Raw genomic sequence first — 13599 nt, 5'->3', positions numbered from 1 at the left:
AACAGTTGTTCGTAGGTCGTGACGTTGCTTCCTCTGATCCAGCCCTCGAAAGCTCGGCTGAAGTAGGTTACATAGTCCACCCAAGTTGTACCCGGGATGCGGGTGCAGTCTCGGAACCTCTGACGGTACATCTCGGGTGTGAGGCCATAGCGGGTGAGGAGTGCCGCTTTCATATGGTCATAGGAGGTCATCTGGTGGTCCGGGAGCTGTAGCAGGGTGTCGCGGCCTTCATTGAGGAATCTCCCCCATAGACCGGCTCCCCAATCGCTTCTATCGATCCGGTGTGCAGTCATCGCGATTTCATAGGCCTTAAACCATTGCTGGATGTCGTCCTCTCGGAAATATTCTCGGACAACATCCTTGGGGATGTGTACCTTTTTCTCTGGGGCCCCTGAGGTGTGGGGTCGCTCGGGCACCCCTGCTTCTTTATTCTGCTTGCGCAGGTTGATCTCGGCTAGGTTTCGTTCGTGTTCGTACGCCAGTTTCTTTTCCTCGAGCTCCCTTTGTCTCTGTTTCTCCTCTTTCTTCTCGGAGACGCAGGTGCTCTAAGTTGATTTTTTGTTCGGCCAGCTTGAGTTCAATGTCCATCTTGAGTCGGGCCATTTCTAGCTCGTGTAGTCGGGTTCTTTCTCTTTCCTGGATCTCGTCTTGCGAGAGACCCGTTCTTTGCCCTTCAGGGGCCGTGGTGGTTTTTTCTGCGGTGCTTTGATCGGGGGTTCCGGCAGCCCCGGTCTCTGCCCAAGATTCTAGGGCATGCTTGAAATCGTCTTTGGTGCTTAGTCCGGTGGTAGCGATACCCAGTTCGATGCAGAATTGTTTTAGTTCACGATGGCTGTACTCTTCCAGTTTCTCCATTTGGAATTTCTCGGTTGATCCGCTTTCTTTAGTTGTCATTGTGATTTCGTCGTGGGGTGAGCTACTCTCTGTACGTTATGCGGTGATTCGAATCGCGCCGCTGGCCACCAATGTTAGACGGACCGGGAGGGTCGGCCGAGGATAAGGGGAGAGGTCTCCGGGGAGAGCCGTCTCCAACGACTGTACAGACAAGTAACTTCCCCCCCACAGACGGACACCACACAAGATTGAAGGTTAACGAGACTTTATAGGCAATTCTTAGGTTACGATGATATGATACAAGGAGGTCTGGACTCAGGGGTCCCCTCGGTTCTAGTCTCTGGCTTGGGAAAGGGGTAGCGGGACAGTCTTTGTTACCAATGAGTGGAAAATAGCTCTCAATCCTCGAGCTCGGCGTTCTTAGATGATCGGGCCGCGGCGGAGCCAGGCAGGTCCCGAGATGGACGAAGGAAGACGACGGTCCGCGGCGGAGCCTGCAGGTCCCGGTGAAGATGACGATTACAACGGTCCGCGGCCACGCCAGCAGGTCCCGACGACGACGAAGGATGTGAAGGTTGCGAAGGCTGTGGCAGCGCCAACAGGCAGGACGATGGTGCACAAGACAGAGCTACGGCAGCGCCAGTAGTCCGTCAAGGATGAGTTCCTCTTTACGTCTCTCGACTCCAAGATACAACTGCCTTCCTGCTCTGGAGCTGCCCCTGTTATAGGGCTGGCGAGTTTTGATGTCCGGACCCTCGCACTTGGAGGTCGGGAGGTCTGGGATGAGGGAGTCCAGACACCCAGCAGGGGGGTGGAGCCAGCGCCTGGGGAGGCGATGGGCGAGCGGCACTTGGCGGGGGAGAGCCATCGGCACCTCTTTCTCCTATTGACTTGCCAAGTAGCCCGCTTACCTCCTGGGTGGAGGGTGGTGCCGGAATGTCTGAGGCCGGCCAGGCCCAGGGTTGAGGTCGATCGGGGGCCAGGCGGCCTCGTGGTGGAGTGTCCAAGATGGCGCCCCAGGCTGGGCGCGTGGGCCGGCAGTGGATCGGACCCACGAGGTCACTATGCTCGAGGACAGGGGTCCCTGAGGGGACGGAGGACGTGCAATGGTAGTGTGTGGTACGTGCGTGACTGGACTCAGGCCTGGTTGGGCCGGGGGAGAGCGGCCCCTCATGTGGCCTGTCCAACACAACATATCGAGCCACACTTTTTTGGAAACACAACAATGTATTAAAGTCCCGTTCTCAGTGTTTTTCAACACACTAACATGACCAGTCAGTGTGGTTAATTTATATTGTGTATCTTGTCACAATTCAATTGACTAAGGAACAACCTTTTGGACATGTAGAGATGTAACTGTTGTATGAGTAATATGCAAGGCACATTTGTTTTCTGCATTGTATAGGCCAGTCAAACCTTAAAGCAACATAAACGTAAAAATAACTTTTGTAAAGTTTTAAACTTGTTGTGCTAAATGCCTGTTTTTAATAACGAGTGAGCAAAGACAACAATCTTAGTTTGTAGCAAAATGACATGTTGCTCTGAAACCGGTAAATAGAAAGGGATTTTCATTGACTGGGATTTCAGCTATTTCCAGTAAAAAATGAAAAGTCGGATTATACATAACATTTTGCTGATTCTTTGCAGGAGTCAGCTGTTCTACTACTCCACAGGGATGAGTGTTGGAATGGTGGCTTCCTTGCTTATCTTAATCTTCATGCTATCAAAGCTGATGCCCAAGGTAAGATTGTGCAAATGCTAAACTGTGCTCTAGTTTAGAATTGAAGTCTTAGTTGAAATAGTGGAATTGGCACATAATGTTTTTTTGTATCTAAAATTAATGTACACTGATGTATTGACTGTGCTAAACATTACAGAAATCAGAATAGACTGAGATTCCTCAAAGCCCAGAGCACTCTCAGACTTTGAAAAGTCTCACGTTTTGAATGTCTAATTTCTTTCTCTAATTGTGTATTTGACAAACTCTGTTCCCTCAAGGTGATTTGTGCTTGTTTGGTTGCTTGTGAAAATTGAAGTTCTATCAATACTATTATTTTGCATGGAGACACACAAGACATTTGGTGGCTGTGTGCTGCCTTGCAGTTGGTGGATGGTAGGTTCTGAGAGTTTTCCTGTTCTGGGAAGAGTCATGTTTTAATGATTTCACTTTCAAGGCGGACAGTGTGATGATTCCAGAATTTGACTTAAATTGCTTGCGTAGCAAAGTGTCATTTTCTTCTTATGATATATTCAGAGCGGAAATGATTGTGGGAAACCGTAGGGCTTTTGATCAGAACACATTTTGAGTGTTCATTGTGGAAATAGAGTAGGCTAACCCTACATTGCAATGGAATCTCAGGTTTCATGAGCTTACATTTGAACTTGACCTGGCTTTTGGAAGGCATTGGAACGATCACATGGTGGGGCGCGCGCTGGCCACTGCCAATGATGGCTGCCCGAGATGGAGCTCAGTTGTTCCGGAAGACCCTGGGGAGAAAAACACAGATACTGCCATACTTTGGTCTCTGTGATTGCCAGGTTACATATCCCAATGGAAGGAATAAGTAGGGCTTCATAAGAAAATATAACTGGCTAGGTCTTCCGTCGTCGTGGCAGGAAGTCAGACTTATATTGTAACTAACATTAACTGTCAGACCACTCGGTGCAGGTGCATCGATAGCCCGCTCTCAGCCTCTGCAATCTGACATTATCAAGCAAACCAGGGCACCTTCCTGGCGCGCATCTCAGAGAAAATAGCACCCTGGCACGGCGTCCCATGGATCCTGGGAGGCGACTACAACACAGTACTAGACCCAGTGCTGGACCGCTCGGCCCCGCCAAGGCCAGAGGCGTCATCCCAGGGGGCCACGAGGGCACTTACACAGTGGGCGGCACAGTGGGATCTGAAAGATGCATGGCGTGCGCACAATCCGGACACTAGGGTGTACTCATATTTCTCGGGAGCACATACGTTACACGTTCGCCTCGACAGATACATGGTATCAACGGAACTGTTGCCCCATATCACTGACTCTCAATACCTGGGTAGGACACATTCGGATCACAACCCCCATACACTGCACATGGCCTGGGAACACCCGCGCCCACCAATTCCCACGTGGCGATTGCAACCTGCATTACTGCTGGATGGCCCCTTTAGAGACTCCCTGCAGGCCTGCGTAGCGCAATACTTTGCTGACAATTCAGATACAGCATCCTCCCCGAGAATAGAGTGGGACGCATTCAAGGTGGTGGTACGGGGGCATTGTTTGAGCACTCAGGGGAGCATACGGTGGAAGCTGGAGGAGGACTTGCGCAGGGTGGAAGCGGACCTGCTCGGCGGGGAGCAAGAGGCGGTGGGAGGTGCAGGTGACCAGCTGCAGGCGACCCGGGCGGAGCACGAAGCGCTACTGGAACGGCTGCGGCACGTCAACTTCGCGGCACATTCGGCGCGAGTGCACCAACACAGTGACAAGCCCGGTAGACTATTGGCCTGGTTAGTCCGGCAGGAGGAGCAAACGGAGCCCATCTCCGCCATCCGCACGGCTGAGGGAGAGCTAGTGTACACCCAAATCAGGATACACCAAGCGTTTGTGGGCCACTATCGGGCCCTATACAAATCGCAACTGAGAGTACCCGCGGCCCACATAGCAGAATACCTGGCGGACATCCCGCTGCCCTCCCTCATAGGCTCGCAGCAAGACGCCCTGGGGGCGCCATTCTCCCCGGAAGAAATACGCGAGGCCATTTTCGCTCTGTCCAACGGCAAATCCCCTGGCCCGGATGGACTACCCGCCGAATTCTTTAAGGCGTGTTCAGACACGCTAGTTCCGGAGTTGCTCAAATTGTACAACACTGCCATGGAGGAATCAGCACTCCCAGACTCGCTTAACGAGGCAAACCTGGTCTCGCTGCTGAAGCCGGGCAGGGATGGCGCACTCGTGGGGTCCTATAGGCCGTTGGCCATGCTGAATACTGATTACAAAATCTTCACCTCTCTCCTGGCCCGCCGCCTGGCCCTAGAGGCACCAACTTTGGTACATGCCGATCAAAACGGCTTCATGCCGGCGCGGAGCACGTCTCGTAACCTACGCCGCCTCTTCCGGGTTCAGGAAGCGGCTCTGACAAATTGGCCTAGATCGGGGTGCCTGGTCTTGGACCTGGAGAAGGCCTTCGATTCAGTAGAATGGCCATACCTGGGAGCAGTGCTGGACAGGCTTGAAGTGGGAGATGCATTTGCTGACATGGTCGGACTGATCTACCAGAGACCCAGTGTCCGGGTGAGGACTGGTGGGCTGCTGTCGGAGAAGATCGGGGTGCGCAGGGGCACCAGGCATGGCTGCCCCTTGTCGCCCCTCCTCTTCTCCCTAGCCATTGAACCGCTGGCGGCTCTGCTACGGGACAAAGGAGCGGAGTGGGGGATCCCACTGGCTGACGGAACGCACATAATCTCACTCTACGCAGACGACCTGCTGCTTTATGTGCGGGACCTCACCGCGGTGCCTGCCGAGCTATCGGACATCTTTCAGACCTTCGCAGAGGTCTCGGGCCTCAGGGTCAACTGGGCCAAGTCCGGGGTATACTCGTTCAGCCGCGATCAGGAGGAATGCGATGTGCATCTTGGAGGGGCCAGGCTCGCTTGGTACCCGACTACGTTTAAATACCTAGGGCTTCACATCTATAGAGACCCACAGGACGTACTAGAGGGCAACCTGGTGCGCGCCATTTCCTCTCTGCGAGCCCAGATGTCCTTCTGGAAAACCCTGCCACTGAACGTGCCCAGCCGAATAGCTTTCTAAAATGATAGTGCTCCCTAGGCTGCTATATCACTTCGCGAATATCCCCACGTATGTCCCCGCGCGGATATTCCGCGACCTGGAATCAATGCTTCGCGGTTTGATCTGGAACGCGGGACGACCTCGAGTGGCGCTGGCTAAACTGTACTCCCCGACTGCGGAGGGAGGATTGGCCGTCCCCAACATGGAGTTGTACTACCTGGCCGCGCAGCTCCAATGGGTGACGTACTGGCTCAGCGACACGCATCTGGATGATACGGCCACTGCGGACTACCAGTGGACTCACCCCCAGACCTGCGCCCTGTTTCACCCATTGACCAAGGGACCCCGTCCTCTGCCCCTGCATATGGCCGTGGCCCGCAAATGTTTCCTCCGCAGCCTGAAGCTGACACACACTACCAGACCATATGCTCCCGCTCTCCCACTGTTGGGCACCCCCAGGAGGAGCGGGATGGTTACGCCGCGGAATCTGGACCACTGGATCACGGCTGGAGTAGAGACCATGGGTGACCTGTATGCCGACGGGGCCCTGCTCCCGTTTGCGGAATTATCTGACACTACGGGACTCCCGGCCGGGCAGTTCCTACTCCATGGGTCGGTACTGCGGGCATACACTGACTCCTGGGGTGACATCCAGGATGAGCCGCCAATGCACCACCTGATCCAATATCTGCATGTAATGGGCAGAGGCTCGCACATCACGCATTGGTTAGCACAGGCGCTTCTCATCCACACGCAACAACCCACACAGCAGATTAGGGCAAAATGGGCGGCGCACCGAGGGAGGGATTGGACGGATAAGGAGTGGAACCTAGTACTAGCTAGCCCCGTGAACGTCCCCCGCAATTCCCGCTTCCGTATCATCCAACTGTACATATTGCACCAGGCATACCTAACGCCGGATAGGATAAACAGATACTTCGCGATTGACACGGCCGTTTGTCCCAGATGTGACCTGCTGGGCGCAGATATCCTGCACATGCTTTGGCACTGCCCAACCCTGACCGCGTACTGGGGGGAGGTGATCTCACTCCTGAACCACAGCACGGGCCCGGGTCTGCCGGACACGTGGGAGGCGTGCATTCTCGGACTCTATAAAAGAACCAAGATGAACAAAACACAGGCACGATTCTGGGATCTGGGCCTCATCACGGCCAAACGACTGCTTACACGGCACTGGAAACGGCGGGAACCGCCTACCCCGAAACACTGGTTTACATTCTTTACAAACTGGGCCAGGGCGGAAGGCACGGCGCTCCACCGGGAAGAAATAGCGGGCCTGCGGCAGTTCCCGATAGCACAGCTCTGGGATGGTATCCTGGGGTCCCTGCAGGGGGAGGGCACTATCAGAGGACTCACGTAGAATAAGCGACACCGGAGGTGGGTCACAGAGGCTAATGCTCTATCGCAGGGGTCACCGCATGCGGGCCCCCCCCCCCCCCCCCCCCCCCCCCCCGGCACAGACAAGAATCAACCAGCGCGTAGGCCTCAGACACAACCCGACGCCCACACGGGTGCCCACCAGCGGCCATTGCCCAGCAGCGCGCCCCAAGCACAGAGTTACCGGCATCGCCCCCACAAGCACACTCCACCCCCCCCTCCCCCCCCACCCACTTACACGTATAGGTTTATATGTTTACAGTATCGGACCCCTGCTCACGGACGGTGGCCTCTCCAACCCCCCATGTTGAGGTGGGTAGAAGCCGCCGGTGGCGCTCCAGACGGTGACTGCAGGCATAGACGCCGATTGCTACACCGACCGCGAGGCTACACCACCTGACTGCCACATGCTCCACTAACAAGGCCGGCGACCGGCGAAACACCACGGCCCACAGGGTCTGTCCCACTCTCAGTTCGAGCACACTTGCGCGTACACACCTCTGACCATCAGTTGTACTGTAACAGCATCGGCAAACAACACACCGCTTAGAGGTGGCTCCTACTAACACCGTGCAAATGGGACGGACTTCAAGTGGTGAAGCCGCGATAGGTACATTGAGACATACTGATACGAATTGTTTTGTTTAGTGTGCCGATTTCAAGGCTCAGCTCTAGAAAAAATGAAAAATAAGACGTCATTTAAGGACTTTTCCTTTCTTGTCTTATGGTAATGTGACTATCTTATCTACGTCCTAGTGCACCGGGGACACAAGGGGCGCAATGACACGCCCACTTATGCTGACCTACAACCTCACGATTCACCGTTCATTTGCAGCCGGCCCGCAGGGTTGTAGGCTTTGCTATTTGTACTGCACCTTTGAACATTAATAAACGTCTTAAAAAAAAAAAAAAAAAAAAAAAAAAAATCAAGCAAACCAGAAGAGCTGGGGGAGCATGACAGTTATAATGATGGAAATTATGCCTACTTCACGTTTCAGGTCATTTTACAGCTGATGTCCAGGAGCAGCAGCGTTTTAGCACCTTAGATAGCAGTGTAAATATTTTAATTAACCATTAGGGGGAGCCAAAATATATATATTTCTCCTTTATTAACAAACCAGCTGGACAACTGTGGTTGCAAAAACGTCTATATATTTATGTCCTCCTGATGTTAACAGTTGCTTTCAGCCCCAGGAATCGCCTCACCTCTACAGGCTATCCTGACGGGCTGTCAGTTGGCCCATGAGTGGTGCAGTGCAATTTCTGTGGAGGGCCCTGACATTGATGGAACTGTTGCATCTTTGAATATCCATAGCCCAGAGTTTTGAGAGGAAACCTGCAGAGAACTTTTTCTTCATCTCGAAGTTGCAATGAAGAAGCCAGTAGTAGCAGTAAATTGCTGTCCCCAAGAGCTAGAAAGAGAGAGTCAATCATACTATTCAACAACTTATTGCTTCAAAGCCTCTCCTCAATGAGCTAGAATCTGTAATAGCTGAGCAGGTGAGCGCACAAAGGAACCAATCGCGCCCACACATCACCCTTGTCTTGTGTAGCTGGTCCCCAACTGAGTGAGAACTCAGAACCAGAGGACAGATTGCAACTTTCAGCACACTAGAGGCCAGACGTGTCCATTTTTAGGTCTCGGCTAAAAGACGCGCGTAAGCGCGTCTCCGCCGAGATCTTATGTCAGCGAGTAGCAGTCCCAGGAGACAGTCCAGGTCACGCGCATCCTTTTGTAACTGGAACGCGCGCTGTGGCCAGGCGCTGTCTCCTGGGAGGCGCAAGCACAACACACACACGCATGCGCATACACACACACACGCGCCCATGCACGCACGCACATACATACATACAGAGACACCACCCCTGACTCATACTCACGCGCGCGCACACACACAAGTGCACCGAGGCCCCACCTCCCCCTCCCCCGCCGTCACGCACATACATACACACACACACACGACCATACACACACACAAGTGCACCAATCGCGCTCCAGACCCCCCTCCCCCGCCGTCACCGTCGCGCACATACATACACACACACACACGAGCATACACACACACAAGTGCACCAATCGCGCTCCAGAACTTACCTTACCTCAGCACGCGGCGCCCAACCTCCTGCTGGCGCGGCCCCGGGGCTCTACACCGCTCACAGGAGCCCCGGGCCGCGAGACGCTACGACTCCGCCTGCCTCCTCTTCCGGTGTGAACGTGGCCCCGCCCCCGTCACAGGCGACCGTGCCTGACTTCCGGGGCGGCCGCGAGTTCAATGATGAAAGACGCTTTGTTTACATCACCCATTGATTGAACTCATGCAAGAAAATCGCTTGCCGTACTGCCAAATTCTGTCTCTCTCTCGTTGAACCCGCATCAACATTTTGGATTAAAGCATACAGTGAATTCCAACAGCCCTCAAGCCAACGTGCGATAGAATGTGAACGTTTATATTTTAACATATTCAGAAGGACGCGACCACAGAGTTAAAAACAAGCATTGGAAAAGCCAATAGGTCTCGTCTACATAAGGTATTGGGTTTGTCAATGCTTAACCCGCATCAACATTTTGGATTAAAGCATACAGTGAATTCCAACAGCCCTCAAGCCAACGTGCGATAGAATGTGAACGTTTATATTTTAACATATTCAGAAGGACGCGACCACAGAGTTAAAAACAAGCATTGGAAAAGCCAATAGGTCTCGTCTACATAAGGTATTGGGTTTGTCAATGCTTGGTGGTGGTGAGTGCAGAGTGGTGAGTGCAGAGTGCAGAGTGGTGAGTGCAGAGTGGTGAGTGCAGAGTGGTGAGTGCAGAGTGGTGAGTGCAGAGTGGTGAGTGCAGAGTGCAGAGTGCAGAGTGCAGAGTGCGCTGTTGAGTGCAGAGTGCTGTGTATTGGCAATGTTAATGACAATGGCCATTTATTTTTGATTTAAAGAAAAAAAAAGAAATGTCATGAGCAATGCCAATAGCTCTACCTTTAATGATGCCGAGACCATTGCATTGCAAATGCTTGTTATATTCTCCCTACGTGTAATAGGCAACTTGGGCTGCCTGGCACAACTAGTCCACCACTTTAACATGTAGGTCTCTGAAAGGACTACCATATCAACAGCAGTTCATACCTGAGGCAACGTTTTGGAATTGAGTGCTTGCAGCTGGATGCAGCCTTCCTCTCGCTCATAATGCTGCATAATCTGCTCCTTTCTAGAAGGCCCATGGTATTTCCAAAAAGCCATGGTATCCTGGTCCATCGCAAGTCTGCACCCTTTCTGGCATGGGTAGGCTCCTCCAGAGAGACTTGCACTAAATTGACATCCCCTAATGTCCTCCTTCGAGTAGAGGGGATACAAACTGTTAACATTTGGTTATTATCTGGTGTCAAGAATCAATTGCTCTCTGGCCCAGGATGGCATCCAGGAAATTGAGGAGGCAGCTGCTAATCACAGAGGTGGTCTCCCAAACCTTTTTCCCCTCTGCAAGGATCTTCGAAGGCCACAATGGACCTGATCCTCGAAGAGAACTTAGGTGTGTTATAGACTGGGGACGATGGATGTGAAAATTACTGACATCACCAGTGAGGCAAAGTCAATTTATGCTGAGATCTCCAGTTTCAATGACAAGGTGGCAAAGTTGGATTTCCACATGTCCTCTCTTGAATCCACGGTCCAGCTCCTACTAGATAGGGACCTGGAAATGTGCACATTGCACAACAAAGTTGTGGACCTTGAAGACTGAACCTGTAGGGATAATGTATGCTTCTTTGGGATCCCTGAAACTGCAAAAGGCACAGATGTTAGAGGCTTTCTTAGTGACTGTTAGCCAATCCTCCTGGGGATTGACTTTTTACCACTGTTGGTGATGCAAAGAATGTTTAGAATAAGACAGAGGTGAGCCTCTGCCTCACCTGGACCAACGCCTATTATTGCCTGCTTCTTCTGGCTCGAGCAGGCTCGACTGATCTTGACAGCAGCAAGAGCTCACTTACCCTATGATTTTGATGAAACCAAGATAAGGTGACAACAGGCTTTTCTAAGGAGACAAGTGATCGTAGAAAGGCTTTTCTCTCCTGGTGACCACTCCTTTGTAAATGGGACATCAAATTTGAACTATTCGAACCGGCATGCATGTTGAGTGGATGAAAAGTCGAGAATCTTCTTGATCCAGTTGAACTGACAGGCCTTTAATGGACTACATGATGTAGCCATGGACACTTCACAAAGCCCTCCCGGTTTCTCGGCTGCGGAGGTGAACCCTCTTGTCCAGAGGAATTCTGAAACACAAGCAAGGGGGTCCCGAAACCAAGACAAAAATCATTGAATTCATCATGATAAGTAGAAGATACTAAAGGCGGTGACAGAACACACACAGGACAGTGCGCAAGGCAATTGCTATTCACCACTTAAGCCAAATCCGCCTGTAGTCTGATGGCTGATGTATTAGACATAATACTGGTCCAGCAGAATTTTCCCAGCCTGCAGACTGAGTATAGTAGAATGCATGTTTGTCACTGGTGGGGATCAACTCCCTCCTGATCTTTCTTTGACACATTGTTTATTGTAGTTAATTCTTAAATGTTTCCTATCCGATTCTACCCATTGGTGGTCCAGCAATAGCATTCACTTTCCTTTTACATTCCCTCCCATAGAAAAACATGCTAAGTCATGCTCCACGGTTGCACTTTCCACTAATTAAAATATGAAAAACCGCACGCACGTCGCCTTTTACCCCTTAGCGTACACTCTATGGAGTATGGTGCATTGTATCGCCTAATGCCGAGATACAGTATGTCACATTTCCCATCAATTGCCTTTCCACTCAGCTCCTAGACATAAGAACAAGTTTTGCTTCCTTTGTCTTCCATGTCATTACTCGTCTCCTGCCTGATCTTTGTCATTACCAGCGTCCTGAACACTTTGCAGTGTCTATCCTCTCATCACTTTACTTTTCTTCTAGCTCACTGAACCTTGGGAGCTTCAGATTCGATGGCCATTTAGGTGTAGAGCTGCCAACTACAGTTAATAGGACGCAGCAGTTATACTGATTGTAGAATTGATTGCTAGCCCACAAAGTATTGTGGTTATTTGTGTATTTTTCTTTTCTCTCACCACCCCAATTCCATCCTTCCTTCTCCTTCGTCTCTTTTGTTTTTGGTTAAACCCCCTTTTCCCTTCCTTTCTTTTGGGCATTTTCTTTGCTTACCTCCCTCCCAGTTTGTTCTGGTCTACACTTCAAACACTAACCTTTAGACTGCCAACAGGAACTGGCTAACATTCCTGTGCTCTTATGACCCTCTGACTCCCTGTTTGAATCTTGTGATCTCCAAAACCATGAACACACCCTTGTGCATTCTTTCCTGGAATGTCAGTGGTCTTGCACATAACATCACGCTTGAAGTGGTCTCTTATCTCTACTCCAAACACGCCGACAAAAAAGTGGGGAAGCTTCGGCGGGATTGGGTGGACGAGGCGATTTACAGTTGTTGTCCTCTAAGAGCAGCGGATGTCGTGCAACCCCACGGAAAAGTATTGCATCAAACCTCATTCTGGAAACATTATTCTATATAGTGCTTAAGAGGTGAGTTGATGTGGAGGGTCACAATGTATTCGCCAAATTAAAGATTAACGGTAAGGTTCTATGCTTGGGCTCAGTGTATGTGCCCATGGGTTGGAAGTGTGCCTGCCTTCTTCAACACATATGAGTATTGACCGAGATAGGGAGGGATTGGAACTTGGCCTTGGATGCGTTCTTCGACTGCATTGGTCAAATTGATGTACTAAATAATGTGGACCGAGCCCTTCTAGGAGATCTTGTGGCTGATCATGGCCTCCGAGACATATGGCGTCTTTTGCAATTGATGGACTGGGCATACACCTATTTGTTCCTGGTCCATGGTATGCAATCACTGTTGGATTTAATCCTGATGACCCACCATTTACTTCTGTTCACTAGGAGACCTCAATATTAGACGGCGCATTTTCAGACTACTCACCTATTACCCTGGACACTGATTTGGGTCTGTTGTGGCCAATACACAATCCCTGGTGTCTCAACTTATCCGTATACAACCACACTGTAGGCAAGACGCAGCTGAAAGCCCATGTGCATACTTACCGGGAGAACAATGATGGTTCAGCCGACTCTGCCTTGACATTGTGGGCTGCGGCAAAGGTGTCCATTTGGGACACCCGATGAGGGATTTAGCCATATTCAACAAGCCGAAGGAGGAGTGTCAGAAACAACTAGAAGCAGATATAGCCCACCTCATGCACATGTATACACCATCCACCCTTCCACTATCACCAGGTGCAGCCTTGGAAAGGCATGTGTCTACTTCAATACCTCCTTCAACTCTAAAGCGGAGTATGCACTACAGAAGTTTAAATACTGGCACTAGGAACAGGAAGAGAAGGTGGGATGTCTTATGGTGGCGCAGCTCAAGCAGACGGTGGCAGGATGGCCATTTCTCCTATCATCTCTGACTCTGCGGCGCTGGTCATCAAGCTGCAGGAAGTTGCAGATGCTTTTGCATCCTACTACAGGACTCTACTCCCCAGAAATTGTTGAAGAAGCAGATCAGATCAACACCTT

The 13599-nt window shown here is 51.3% G+C and overlaps 1 protein-coding gene across 1 annotated transcript in view; it reads left to right on the top strand.

Annotated features, from left to right (window-relative positions):
* Positions 1-13599, top strand: part of NEMP1 (nuclear envelope integral membrane protein 1) — a 613931-nt gene that overhangs the window by 305791 nt on the left and 294541 nt on the right. The window contains exon 5 of the mRNA XM_086959963.1: positions 2482-2575. Coding sequence (XP_086816089.1) covers positions 2482-2575 — 94 coding nt within the window. The remainder of the gene's footprint in view (positions 1-2481; positions 2576-13599) is intronic.

The sequence above is a fragment of the Lissotriton vulgaris genome, chromosome 1_1 (assembly GCF_964263255.1).
Source record: "Lissotriton vulgaris chromosome 1_1, aLisVul1.2, whole genome shotgun sequence".
NCBI lineage: Eukaryota > Metazoa > Chordata > Amphibia > Caudata > Salamandridae > Lissotriton > Lissotriton vulgaris.
Note: the sequence above shows the minus strand (reverse complement) of the source record. Positions and strands in the feature narration are given on the sequence as shown.